Genomic DNA, 14,994 nt, shown 5'->3' with positions numbered 1-14,994 from the left:
AAGTGCGCTGTATAGTTGACCGATGCACAGTGACACCATCTTCAGCAAGATGATGCTGCAGCTCTTTGGAGGTGGTCTGTGGATTGTCCTTGACTGTTCTCACCATTCTTCTTCTCTGCCTTTCTGATATTTTTCTTGGCCTGCCACTTCTGGGCTTAACAAGAACTGTCCCTGTGGTCTTCCATTTCCTTACTATGTTCCTCACAGTGGAAACTGACAGGTTAAATCTCTGAGACAACGTTTTGTATCCTTCCCCTGAACAACTATGTTGAACAATCTTTGTTTTCAGATCATTTGAGAGCGGGCTGTCCATGTTCGGCGACCATCAAACTTAACTGAACTTGAATTGTTTTGTAGAAAGAAATGGTCCAAAATCCCTTCATCCAGGATCCAGGAACTGATTAAAAGCTACAGGAAGCGACTAGAGGCTGTTATCTTTGCAAAAGGAGGATGTACTAAATATTAATGTCACTTTTCTGTTGAGGTGCCCATATTTTTGCACCGATCAAATTTTGGTTTAATGCATATTGCACATTTTCTGTTAGTACAATAAACCTCATTTCAATCCTGAAATATTACTGTGCCCATCAGTTATTAGATATATCAAACTGAAATGGATGTTGCAAACACCAAAATATTTAGAACTAAAAATGATTAAGATTAATAGGGGTGCCCAAACTTTTTCATAGGACTGTATATGCTACTAACATTGGTCTAAATAAATCCTCACATAACTCCAGCCCACTACATGATTTTCTTCATTTCCCTGGTTTGTGGCTCCTTTATCTGGATAACACCGGCATTATTCTGGAGTTTAGCTTTAGTGCATCTTAAATAATGGAGGAGGCTGATAAATGGGGCCGCCGGCTGCTTTATTTGGCCCATGAGTCATTTCTTGTCAGCAATGGTAAATTACATGGTTATTCCAGTGACCGCAACAGCTCCGAACATGTCCTGGGAATACAATGTGAACACCAGTACAGCAAGCCATAGCAAACGGAGGCATGATGCCCATCATCCACATGCGGTGATGTCTCAGGAAGAAGAAGGGTCACCTTCTAATTATACTGATTATCTTTTTATTGATCCAAATAAGAGAAATTGATAAATGTTTGGAAAACATTAAAGGGAGTCTGTCAGCAGGAAAACAGGTACAAGTAGTGGCATAACTAGGAATGGCGGGGCCCGTGGCAAATTTTTGACATGGGGGCTTTCCCCTCGAAGATCCCAACCGACCCCCCCCACACACACACACAAACACACACATTCCTGTACACAGTATTATGCCCAACAGTGGTCCCTGCACACAGTATTATGCCCCATAGTGGCCCCTGCACACAGTATTATGCCCCATAGTGGCTCCTGCACACAGTATTATTCCCCATAGTGTTCTTTGTACACAGTTCTATGCTCCATAGTGGCCCCTGCACACAGTATTATCCCCCATAGTGGCCCCTGCACACAGTATTATGTCCCATAGTGGCCCCTGCACACAGTATTATGCCCCATAGTGGCCACTGCACACAGTATTATCCCCCATAGTGGCCCCTGCACACAGTATTATCCCCCATAGTGGCCCCTGCACACAGTATTATGCCCCATAGTGGCCCCTGCACACAGTATTATGCCCCATAGTGGCCCCTGCACACAGTATTATGTCCCATAGTGGCCCCTGCACACAGTATTATGCCCCATAGTGGCCACTGCACACAGTATTATCCCCCATAGTGGCCCCTGCACACAGTATTATCCCCCATAGTGGCCCCTGCACACAGTATTATGCCCCATAGTGGCCCCTGCACACAGTATTATCCCCATAGTGGCCCCTGCACACAGTATTATGTCCAACAGTGGTCCCTGCACACAGTATTGTTCCCCATAGTGTTCTTTGTACACAGTTCTATGCTCCATAGTGGCCCCTGCACACAGTATTATGCCCCATAGTGGCCCCTGCACACGGTATTATGCCCCATAGTGGCCCCTGCACACATTATGCCCCATAGTGGCCCCTGCACACGGTATTATGCCCCATAGTGGCCCCTGCACACAGTATTATCCCCCATAGTGTTCCATACACACGGTACTATGCCCCATAGTGGCCCCTGCACACAGTATTATCCCCATAGTGGCCCCTGCACACAGTATTATGCCCCATAGTGGCCCCTGCACACAGTATTATCCCCCATAGTGGCCCCTGCACACAGTATTATGCCCCATAGTGTTCCATACACACGGTACTATGCCCCATTGTGGCCCCGGCCCATGAGACGTCTGTAACATCACCAAGTAGGCCAAAAGCCTGCCAGAGCCAGGAGAGGTAAGTGACAGTATTGTTTTAAAGTTCCCTCCCCTCTCCTGGGTCATTATACTTAGGGCATCTGAAAAGACCCCCCAAGTATAATTATAATGTTTGTGGGCTTCACAGGCCTCACTTACCGATCCTGGCTCTTGCTCACAGCCTCCACAGAAGAAGCACTGGCGCCATGAGCAGAAGCGTGGATCTGTAGTTACTCCAGCAGGTACCGGACTATGAAAAAAATTTAAAAATCTTCCGCGGTAGCGGCTGCCGCCGGGCCTCCATATATCCTGGGCCCTGTGGCAGCCGCTACTACTGCTACCACAGTAGTTATGCCCCTAGGTATGAGTATAATGACAGTGCCTTGTAGAGTCGCTTCTACACGTTCCAAAGATGGCTTTCTTATTCTGCACTGCAGCTCCATTTTCATGAAATCAGTCTTTATGCAAATTAGCTGAAAAGGAGGCGTGTCTACTGAGATTCACTTGTCCCTAAGGCCTTTTCCAGCTAGTTTACATAGTAATAAAATCCTGATTATTATGAAAATGGAGCTGCAAAGCGGAATAAGCAAAGCATGTTTGGAAAGAGTAGAAGCTGCTCTCCTTCCCGTTGGTTTCAATATACCCCAGTAATCGACAACCTAGTAAAGTCTTATGCATCAATAAGACTCCATCAATATACAGCGAGTACAGTGTGAACACTTCCCAGCTCCTGAAGGCTGAAAACAAAGGACGATTCATGTTTGTTGCTGATCAGTAATATTTGCCTTACCCCCCCATCACATACACCCCCTCAAAACTCATGGCTTCAGATCTTTGGAGGCCATTAACAATTCATTTGAAGACATTGATGTCTCTAGGGTTGGGTGAACACTTGTGGGTGAAGCTTGTTAGAGCAATAACCGCTCTATAATAGGAGAGCTCTCAGTCTATGGCAGATTTGCTGGAAGATTGCCTCGTGTCTGGGGCTGGGGACTCCGCTGTAATGTGAAATAGCTTATGAGGAAAATCACTTTGCGTTAACAGGATCGTTGCTATTACCAGTAGCCTTGTGGATTAATCGATGCAAATCCTCTGCATTGTACCTGACACAGCATCTCTCCCAGTAACTAACCCATAATATATCCACGGGATGGTATTGATGTCCTGTAGACGATGCACTCCAGCTGACACAAGCAGTAAACGTCTCAGGCTGCCGCGCTGAAGCGTGAAGTACAAGGTTTCTAAAGGGAGGGGGCAACATCTTGGTTCATTGAAAAGGGCCCATGAACAAGATGAGAGTGTAGCATTGCTTGGCCTGTGGTCATTGCATAGGGTGGCATAGTGATTAGACCTGGGGGATACTAGCTTGGTCTCAGTGGCTAAGACTATGCTTGACATGAAGCAACACCAATACAGAAGAGTGCACAGTTTAGCCCTATCCCCTTTTACCATGGGTGGTGTAAATCGTCGTCCAGTTCTGAGTTCACTCATTTCCCATCATGCATCTTACTTTGGAATAATGAAGAGAGTCTTATAACACTTCACTTAGAGACCTATTTCACATTGAAATACACTGGAGATTCTGCACACAGCACTCAGAGATAGTAATAGGTTGTTTGAGTCAGGAGATTTTTATAACACTGTTGCAAATATGGTATCATTGCATTCTTAGTTCCTTACATAGGACTGATATTATATCTTCAGCAGCACTAAGGAGGGTGGATCTGGAAGGGACAGAGAGAACTGCCAAAATGGATTTAGTATATGATGATGTCATCCTATAGTTCACAGGAAGTCCTGCACACAGGCGAGACTGACCTCCACACATAGAGAGCAAGTTCTGAGCTTTGTGTCAGCCTGGTGATCACATGAATGCAGCTGAGGTGTAATGAAATAAAATACAGGCCTAGAATTTTGCCGCATTAACATCCTGGAGTGTTACTTTAATCCGCTGTTATTAAGTTCTATAAAAGGATATAAAAAATGGTGCTATTTTTTTATTTTTATAAGACTGTGGGTAAATTTTGCCTTTAACTATTGAAGTACCAAACAGCAAAAAAACATACAAGCTCAAAAACTTATACAGCTTCAGCTCTGCTACATCTCCACTTTGCTTATGAATTCTGAGCTATTTCTGGACTCTTATCCTGAATATCCGGAAACAGATCCTCGGTTTGCTTGAAACCAGCTGTTTTTTTGTACAGTCCATTCTGTTCCTATGGGAATTCTCTATAGCAATGACCCACTCTGCATGGACGAGAGGAAGTCAGCGTCACGTCTGCTCAGCGCTCGTCTGCCGCAACTACACAGCTCAGTCCCAAAGGTAAGAGATAAGGCCATAGATCTGAGGATGTCAGCACAGCGTATACGTCCTATTAGCTATATAGTCTCTGCTACCTAGGCCTGATGCTTTATATTATGGCACTTTCTCATGTACGTTGTGTTTAATATCTGATCATTGTCGGAGAACTGAAATTGTTCGCATGCAATGGGTTAAAAATTTGTTAAATAGTTAAACAGCATAAACATAGACCAGACAGTCATAAGATGCACCAGATTTATCACTGTTTCATTCACAACAATGGAACGGACCTGCAATACCAAACACAGCCAATAGACAGGGGTGGCGCTGTTTTTCTAATCTTGTACAATCCCATGAATCCCCGCCTAACAAAAATGTTTATAATGTTTTTGATGTATTACAGGTTTTGATGATGTCACAGCTTGCAGTCAGACCTGCTATCTGGTGGCTGATGGTTGTGGTAATGGTTGTCAGTACATCACTAGCTATCCAAACAAATGAGAAGGTTGTCAGAGTGAATTCTGAAACAGGGACAGTCATTATGGCTGACAGTAAGTAACAAATCATAAGGAATAATCTAGCTCTTGGTCCCATGAGTTCCACACCTGTCCATGGGTTGCATGACTGAGACACTATTTTCCCACGGAAACACAGAGTGCCACCATATTGAGAAGCATCGCCTTCTCCCAAAACAAGAGGGGTGAAGATCCATTGCCGTGACAGCTCGGAGCCTATCACAGGTTTCCAGGCTTATCATTACATTACTTCTATTACAGGCTGTGCTAGGCAGCCTGTGAGAGAAGTATAGAGATTTCACAATACATAGCAATGCATTAGCATTGCAGTGTATTGTACAAGTGATCAGAATTTCTGCAGTTGATGCCCCCTAGAGGGGGTCTAAAAATAAGTAAAAAAAATAAAAATGTGTGTGTGTGTATATATATATATATATATATATATATATATATATATATATATATATATATATTAAAAGTTCAAATCACCCCCTCTCCCTTGATCAGATATAAAAATAAATAATGTAGAACACATACACATCAGTGCAAATGGTTTTTTTTTATTTAATTCTGCCTCATTCTGAAATTTTTCCAGCTTCATACATGTATGATTTGTCTTGCAAAAAATTATGGTCTCATACAGCTCCGTGAACAAAAATTTAAAAAGTCATTTGTAAGTCGGGGGTTCAAAAATGAAAAACTAAAAAATGTCTGTGCCAGGAAAGGGTTAAGCACTATTATATAGCATAATTACATTGATATACAATACGCATTGTGGGCAAGCTCTGTGACTTGTGCAGAGGTCATCATTGTGCAGAGAGCTGTGACCATCACTTATGATCAATGGTGGATCCAGTGTCATCTGTACATAGTTACCCTTTATTGTATTCCTGCCTATGATAATAATGGGATGGCTGTAGAGAAGTGATATCTACAGAACAGGAAATGTCAGCCCATTATTAGGCTTTCTGGCCAGAGTGAAAACTTCAAAATTTCTGGATTTAAAATTTTTTAAAAATCACCAAAATGAATAACAGAATTACTGCAGATAAGAGATATCTATAGAATAGAAAGTTAGTCCATTATTAGGCTTACTGGCCAGAGTGAAAACTTCAAGATTTCTGGATTTTTAAATTTTTTTTTTTTTTTAAAAAAAGGAAAATTCTGGAAAAAAATCAACATAAACTATTTTCACATTTGTTTGCTGCAGGAATGGAGTGTAACATTTGCTCTGTGTGTTTCTAGCTCGCCTTTGTGTTGACTGTCACACGTTTGAGTTTATGGAGCGGGCCATCCAGGATCTGTATATAGCGGCTCGTAGCCTGGACTCCCAGGTAACTGCATGGAATACAATGTTCTCTTACAGGGCTTATACAACGTTCTAGCACACTCCCTTCCTTAGCGTCCAATTATACAGCAGAATCTCATGTATTCTGTCCTGACCCTGGCAGGCATTATGCAAACTCGGCACTTTTACCTCTTGTAGGCAAATTCCCTTTTTCAACAACAATTTACAACAAAAATCAGTGAAAGTGTGGAAATATACAAATATTATAGCACTTATATGGTGCTAATCCTACATTACAGCTTGTATTAGCTATTAAAGCTGCATTTACAGTTCTGCAGGCTTCAGAGCTGAAATCTCCCAGTATTCATTGCTAGCTGAATGCTCTCTTGGGTGATTTGCATTTGGTATTGATCGTCTTAACACTGTACAGCAATGTGACTTAGGAGACAAAAACTCTTCCCAGGGGTGCAGCTATATGGAGGCATAGGTAGCCCAATTCCTACGATATAAATGACATATGTAGGGTGAGGTTCCTGTTACAGGAGTCTTAAAGAACCCTTATATAGCTGTTATGGATATGTCTAATAAGCTTGCCAGCCACTTCCAATAACCACTAGCAGAATTGTGAGTGCAGCTCTGGGGTATAATATACAGTGTAACTCAGGATCAGTACAGAATAAGTAATGTATGGAGTACATATCCTCCTACTAATATTATAAAAGTTTGTGTGTTTGGATGTTTGTTCCTCAATCATGCCAAAACGGCCATACGGATTTGCCTCAAATTTGCCACACACATAGATAGGAACCCCAATTAAAACATAGGCTACTTTTTATCCCGGTAAATAACGTCACTACACAACCGCTATGAACAAATTTAGCTTCACCCTACACTAAAGGACCCGTGATGACGTCATCACAGGTCCTAGAGCCGTTCTCGGATAGGATCACGCCATTGGGTGGGTAGAGCTATATACTATTTAGTGGGCGGAGCTTTATAGGAGGAAACAGTGTGAAAGCTGAAGAACATGGAGTCTCATGGAAGATCAGGAGACTACAGAACATGCAGGCTGTGTGTGGGCAAGAAGAGTATCAGGTGTAGAGTTTTGGTCAGTACGACGGGGAATGTGTTGTTCTGCCTCTGATGGGGGAGGGGGGAGAACTGTGCACATTTCAGCAACATCAGTTCAGCCGTTTGTAACACAGAAGCTGCTCAGACACTCACATAACCAAACCCCTGTAATCACAATTGCCTGATGTAGCAGAGCTGAGGCAGCACTGTGGCACAGCTCTGTAGGCTCACCATATGCAAAGATGTACATACAGCTGGCTATCCTACGCATATGCAGCGATGTAGCAGAGCCGAGATGTGGGAGCAGGCTGATCGAACTGTGGCCAATTTCAGCAACATCCGTTCAGCCGTTTCCAACACAGAAGCTGCTCAGACACTCACATAAGAACACCCCTGTAATCCAAATGACAAGATGTAGCAGAGCTTAGGCAGCGCTGTAGCACAGCGCAGTAAACTCTCCATATTCAGAGATGTACATACAGCTGGGTATGCTGTGCATATGCAGCGATGTAGCAGAGCCAACACGCGGGAGCAGGCGGATCATCGACAACAGCAATTGGCTAAATATAAGCAGCTCAGTACCAACACCAACCCGCAGACGAAGTCACGGGCAGATGCTAGTATACTATAAATGTGCAGGAGTCGTTTCCAAAAATTCTGAACAATTTTGGCAAGTATGTCCGTGGACATAGGCGGAGCTGTTTCTAGAACAAGCTAATGGTAGCAATCTGTCTCATTCACTAATATACATATATGTGGACACTATACTAACAGATATTCATTCCTATTCAGGATTCCCAGAATGAGTAAGGGGCTATATATAAATGTATTTGGCATATTACGTACACTTGTCGGAGAGGGCAATAGGCCTCCTTTTCAGGCTACTTTGCTAAAAGGAATGAAAACGCAAAATAGCTTGCAGACATCTTTCTTCCATTTGGAGGAGTTGTTCTGGTTTGGTTTTAATCCCAGATTATGTCACTAGGTTTCTTGAAAACCAACATTGATCTATAGGGAGCTGCCTTCCACAAGGTGGCACTAGAGCAAGTTTTCCATTTCCCAAGGAGAACTTATTGAACACCCTGTACACTTGTCAGGCACATTATGTGATCTTTTCCCTGTAGGCTCACAAAAGCCAATTGTTGTTGGTGACAGTTGAACAAGTGGGCCTGTGGAATTTGACCCTGGCCGTCTGTGTTGATTTACCAGACGGAGGAGGAAAGACCCCAACAGATACTTATTGTCTGAACTAGGGCCTGACAGAACAAATGAGTCTAAGCAGCGAGGAACAGGCTTTGTGTGACTATGGCGGCAGTGGGTGACAATTCCTCGGTGCAAGCAAATTTAATGTGTAACGGAGCAAAAGTATACGTCTTCCTCCGGATGGTCTTTTGAATCAACACGGACGCAAGAGGTCGGGAGACAACAGCAATTTATTGTAATCCACAAAGTTAGTAGCCGGCGGCGGTCACATCAACCGTAATAACAATAAGTCCACAGAAGTCACAATCCAATGATAACTTTGGGTTCTTGGTCCTGTAACTAAGTCCTGGCTCTCTGCAGAGCTGTGCACAGGCCGGCTAACACATACTAACTGCTAGCTATATCTATATACTAAACTGTTACTTCCTCTATCTGTGGGTGGGAAGGGCTGAGTCACAGATCCTTCCCCCCTCACCTATACCAAGGAGAGCAGACTCCCTGTCTCTTTTGAACAATGCACAGTCCAACATCTTCTTGGAGACACTGATCAGATTATCTCCACCCATTGTCCTCACTGGTCCTCACTAGTTAGAGGGATTTGCATACAATGTGCTAACACACTAGACCCGAATCAGCCAACTACACACTGATGTTTACAACAGGTTAGAGAATACATTCCACATGAAATATATATTACACATTGCCTATAGTATAGACTCTAACCATCCCGTGACAACCCCTCCCCCTCTCAAAACATGTGCATGACACAATTGGCCTACACAGGTAAATTGGGGAATGCACATCAGTCTCTATAGCTCATATGTCCTCCTGCCGGGATAACCCATCTGTGTTCTGGTGTTGGTTCCCTCGGCGGTGCTGAATGGTAAAGTTGTAGGGTTGAAGGGCTGGCATCTGTCAGAAAATCCGGTGGATCCATGTTGGCTTCTCCCTGAGCTTGGCTTCGGGTCACTGCTCCCACAAAGTGGCACTGTAGATTTCCAACATCGTTGCCTAACAGAACATCGGCCGGCAGCCCGCTCATCACACCAATTGTGCATCGTTTTGGTCCATAACCATAGTCGAGTTCCACGGTAGCTTTAGGAATACGTCTCCGAGTACCTCCTGCCAACTCGATAGAAATGCCAGGGCCCTCCTCTAGGGCCTCGGGTCGAACCACTCGGGGGTCCGCTACCGTTAGGAAAGCTCCCGAGTCCCGGAATCCAACAACTGTTCGGCCATCCAGTAGGACCTCCTGCAAGTGCTTCCGCTGAGGGTTTGCGGGATGTGTGGCAGAAGGCTGAATCCCATAGACCCCTGGAGGTGGAACAGATGGGTCATTCATGGAGTCATCTGGAAATGGGGCCAAACTTTCTGTCCTAGGGGTGGTTCCCAGGTAGTGAATAGGCCGGGATGCCACGGTGGCCCGTGCCCCCATGTTAACAGGGCAACTAGCTTGCAAATGTCCAGGCCGCCCGCACCCAAAACATCTGCGCTCTAGCATTCTTCCAGTAGGTCGTTGTCTAGGGACAGGGTTGTTCATAGCTGGAGGCCGATGGGCTGGGGCAGGGGTAGAGGGGGAATTGTAATCCTGAGGCCGGGCACGAAAGGTGGGTGGCTGGCTGAAGGGTGTCTGGCAGACTGTGGTAGTTTTCCGCTCCTCTGCAAACAACCTCTTCCACTGCGGCTTGATGGTCAGGCCCTCATCTGCAAGGGAAGCAGCTTGCTCCACTGTGGCTGGGTTCCGTTCCAGCACCCACTCACGGATCTCAGCGGGGCACTGGGAAAAGAACTGTTCCTTAAGTATGACTTGGAGGATCTTATCGACTGTGACAGCCTCCTCTCCTTCTAGCCAGCGCTTGCATGCTTGCTTCAACTTGTGGGCGAACATGTGGAAGGAGCTTCCCCCATTGTAAGACAAAGAGCGGAATTGAACTCGGTAGGTCTCTGGAGTGACTGCATAATACTTCTGCACCGCTCTTTTAATGGCCTCATAGTCCCGCTGATCACTAGGGTCCATGGCTCTGAGAGCTTCCGCAGCCCCATCTCGTAGGTGCCCCACCAGATACCGGACCCAATCCTTCTCTGGGACTTCCATCAGGTGGCACTGGTGTTCGAAGTCCTGAAAATATCCATCAACATCCCCAGCCGCTTCATCAAAGGTCTTGAAGTGTTTATGGGAGACATATGGTGGTTCTCTCACTGTTGGGCTGGGGGTCGGCGTTTGATTATAATTCCGCGTAGTTATCTCAGCCATTCGCATTTCATGCGCCATTCTTTCCTTTTCATGCGCCATTCTCTGTTCCTCCTTCTCCGTTTCCTGAGCCCTCTGTAATGCTCTACTCCTTTGCTCCGCAGTTGCTCCTAGCCCCAGCACTGCCAATTCCTCCTCATACAAAACAACCCATCTGCTCTTTTGGGTCTGTACCTGCCACTCCCGTATCTCTACTGTCTCCTGGGGGCAGCCCTCCTCATGGTCGCTTTGCAGGGTCATCTCCTCCAGTGCCTCGATCAGTTGATCTTTCGTTCTTCCCTGGTAACTCAGGTTTAGTTCCCGGGCCCTTACTTGTAGACTTGCCATAGTCCAGTTCCTGTATTCTGAGGTTGTGGCTCCATTAATCGCTGAGCTGCTGTAGTCCATCTCGCTGTCCGCTGTTGATCCCACCGCTGCCAACCAGTTGTAACGGAGCAAAAGTATACGTCTTCCTCCGGATGGTCTTTTGAATCAACACGGACGCAAGAGGTCGGGAGACAACAGCAATTTATTGTAATCCACAAAGTTAGTAGCCGGCGGCGGTCACATCAACCGTAATAACAATAAGTCCACAGAAGTCACAATCCAATGATAACTTTGGGTTCTTGGTCCTGTAACTAAGTCCTGGCTCTCTGCAGAGCTGTGCACAGGCCGGCTAACACATACTAACTGCTAGCTATATCTATATACTAAACTGTTACTTCCTCTATCTGTGGGTGGGAAGGGCTGAGTCACAGATCCTTCCCCCCTCACCTATACCAAGGAGAGCAGACTCCCTGTCTCTTTTGAACAATGCACAGTCCAACATCTTCTTGGAGACACTGATCAGATTATCTCCACCCATTGTCCTCACTGGTCCTCACTAGTTAGAGGGATTTGCATACAATGTGCTAACACACTAGACCCGAATCAGCCAACTACACACTGATGTTTACAACAGGTTAGAGAATACATTCCACATGAAATATATATTACACATTGCCTATAGTATAGACTCTAACCATCCCGTGACATAATGTATTATATATACAGTGCTATTTATCATCACAGGGGCTGGTGGAATGATCTGTCTTCTATATATATGCCCCCTCCTCACTTTATCGGGCTCCCACTGGCTCCATTCTAATTAATTAGCAAATCAAAGATATATTTAGAGATCTGGAGAAGAATGAGGCCATAAAGAGCGGTGGGAGACACAAAACAGCGGTGGTTACGCAGGCGCCATTCATTAAAGCCGCTATTCATAACGACTTTGATAAATTAGTCAGTTTATTATAACCAGGCAACCCGCACACTCAGCACTGCGCCTATGGGGAGGTAGGTAGTTATTAGTTATTAATATGCAAATGACTAGAACTTCTACATATATGTGTAGGGTGACCCTATAGTGCAGACCATAACTTACAGATGTCTGGTATAACAAAGTATAACAGGCTGACTATGGGTGCATGTCCTATATGTATATGTACCCTCTAGCTCAGGGGTGGGCAATTAATTTTCCCATGGGGCCGCATAAAAAATTGAAACTATGCTAGAGGGCCAAGCCAAGGCAAATTTAACTCCACCCACTTCTACATTGACTCCGCCCATTCCCAATCATCTTTCCTTGTCCCCCCACAAAGTATAATCCTCCTACAGTCACCCATACATTATATGTCTCCACATTACAATGTTCCCTTCCAACTGCCCCACAGTATTAAGCCCCTCTCCTGGTGTCTCAGTGTAAACTGGTTGAAACTAGAGGGGACATGAAACTGGAGCAGCTGGAGGGGACATTAAACAGTGGGGGTAGTTGGAGGGGGGCAATAAATTAATGACAGCTGGAACGGGACATGAAACTGGGGGCAACTAGAGGGGGACATTAAAATTGGGCAGCTGGAAGCAGACATTAAACCGTAGGGGTAGCTGGAGGGTGACATTAAACTGGGGGCAACGAGAGGCAGACAGGTCCCCCTACAGTCTGAATCAGGTAGAGGGCCGGATATGGCCCGCGGGCCTTGCTTTGCCCAGGTCTGCTCTAGCTGGTCTACTAGGCCGCACCATATACTGTAAATTGTACTACCCTACTGTACATTGCTTACACTATGTTCACATAGGGCAGTACAGTAAGAAATCCAACCTGTATACATTTCCTCTAGTTCATGTCCGGACACATTTTGGGGGATTTTATTGGTATATTTTGAAGGCTATAACTTATTTTACGTTCATTCTCCATGTGCTAGCCATCGTAGCATACGGCTACTATGGATCTATTCAAACAACCATGTGAAAAATCGTACGAAAACCTAGTATATTGTAAATGTAAAAAAAATGTAGAGACAAATTGGAAAAAAAAAATCTGAGAAAAAATAGAACCGATGTCTTGGGCTGAATTCACGGATCCCTCAATAGTCTCCTTGTCATTGTAGGATCTTCTCGAAGTGGATTACCCTCGGGCCGACTGCAGGCTCTGTCGTGTGATTTTAGACTTAATTTTTGCATCTTTAATATATAGGGGGCTTTATTTTTATATGATGTTTTATTTTTCCTTTTTTTTTTTTTAACAGCTGGATAAATGTAGTAAAAGTCAAAGAAAACATTTTTTTTTGTTATGTTTTTTAAACTAGTCTTCCCTTTCCATTATGGTAGTGATATTCTTGTTTTGTTTTGTTTTTAATTTTTTAGGTTGTTTTTTTTTTGTTTATTTGTCAATATATTGTCCCCCTATTAGGTCATAATAGACCTTTGGGGGGCATTTTCACTTGACTTTTTTTTGTAAAAAAAATTTTTCTTTTTCATTTCAGACAGAGACTCTTCTCTTGAGGACTGAGGATCGTGGGCTGTGCCGCTGTCTTGTAGAAATCTAAGAGATGCTTATGATGACTGCCTATATACTCCAGAAATAACAAGCCTCGTAATATAACGATAGTCACATGCATTAACATCTACAGGAAGTCTGAAGCTTTTGAATTTTTTTTTAAATAAAAAAAATTGTATTATTCTGTCTAAAACAACTATACTTTATGGACATCGCTACAGGAGGGGCAGAAGTTCCACCTGGGCCTTGTGGCCACAAATCCTGTGCCCCAAAGTGAAAGCCAGGTATTGGGTAATGAGTCCCTTTAAAAAGAAACAAAAAACATTGCTGGCTATTAAAGAGTTAAATGTAGTACAAAAAGTTACAGTGTTATTGTAGACCATTCACATAAATGTATAAATGTTACGTCTATATCTGCAAGGGTCCAAAGATGGAAACAGGAATATTGGGAATTTCCATTCAGCCCCCCGGTACGTGACGTGTCCACTTTACGAGACAGATAACTGTATGTTAGCATGTACCCTGTTGAGTTGCCCCAGTGTAATCCTCGCATTGACTATGTTGATTTTGCAGTAAATGGCGGCACATATATATTGCATTAATTAAATAGCAGGACTAATTGACACAATAATCCAGGCTGGCTTTCTAGCCCATGCCCTCGGAGAGACTACTTTACAGCTTGAGTGATGTCTCAAGATGCTCCTGGGAATATCTGCAGAGCCTCTCACTGGATCGGCTTCTTGAAGTGTAATAATAAGACTCAGCGAGCCACCGCCATTGTTTGCTAGGAAACCTGTAGAGTATGAAGTCTGCTCTTAACTCCTGCAACCCAGCGGGAGGGGGCAGAAAATATGTCTGCCATTATACTCATACAAACAGAGAGGATTTTTCAGAAAAGCGATGATTTAATCTTATAAGAGAAGTAAATTTTATGAACGAAGATGGAAATCAAAATAATAAGTAATGTTTCATAAATGGGCCCCACACACAATTTAATGTACAAAAAAGCAAAAGAAAGTTATATGACTCACCATACGATACAAGGTGCACGACCTAGTTCTTCCGGACTTTCAGAAGAAAAACACTTGCGAAGATGAAGGAGGTAAAGTCCGCAACTCTTGTTCGTAAAAAATATCAACTTTTATTCCATCATTTAAAAAGTTTGACAAAAGATGTCATACAAAAGAAGTGAAAAAAGAAAGAAAAAACGTGAAATAAAACACATCAAGAGATCATATCTCTGGCTTGGCTGACGCGTTTCGAAACCGCAAAGGTTTCTTAATCATAGCC

At 44.0% G+C, this 14,994-nt stretch overlaps 1 protein-coding gene across 1 annotated transcript; it reads left to right on the top strand.

Moving 5' to 3' along the window:
* The first annotated feature begins 4,550 nt into the window (after positions 1-4,550).
* On the top strand, positions 4,551-13,791 carry LOC142196152 (NELL2-interacting cell ontogeny regulator 1-like). Its single transcript, XM_075266380.1, has 4 exons — positions 4,551-4,600; positions 4,983-5,130; positions 6,340-6,428; positions 13,691-13,791. Exons 2-4 carry the CDS (start codon positions 4,989-4,991, stop codon positions 13,751-13,753), a joined length of 294 nt encoding a protein of 97 aa, XP_075122481.1. The 5' UTR covers positions 4,551-4,600; positions 4,983-4,988; the 3' UTR covers positions 13,754-13,791.
* The last annotated feature ends 1,203 nt before the right edge of the window (positions 13,792-14,994 follow it).

Source organism: Leptodactylus fuscus, chromosome 1, assembly GCF_031893055.1.
Source record: "Leptodactylus fuscus isolate aLepFus1 chromosome 1, aLepFus1.hap2, whole genome shotgun sequence".
NCBI classification, from domain to species: Eukaryota; Metazoa; Chordata; class Amphibia; order Anura; family Leptodactylidae; genus Leptodactylus; species Leptodactylus fuscus.
Note: the sequence above shows the minus strand (reverse complement) of the source record. Positions and strands in the feature narration are given on the sequence as shown.

What these genes read in the sequence shown, in the direction of transcription:
- LOC142196152 (XM_075266380.1), top strand. Translation starts at nt 4,989, where the DNA reads ATGATGTCACAGCTTGCAGTCAGACCTGCTATCTGGTGGCTGATGGTT. An exon ending in GACAGTCATTATGGCTGACA is followed by an intron (nt 5,131 to 6,339) that starts GTAAGTAACAAA and finishes GTGTGTTTCTAG; the next exon opens with CTCGCCTTTGTGTTGACTGT. An exon ending in CTCGTAGCCTGGACTCCCAG is followed by an intron (nt 6,429 to 13,690) that starts GTAACTGCATGG and finishes TTTTCATTTCAG; the next exon opens with ACAGAGACTCTTCTCTTGAG.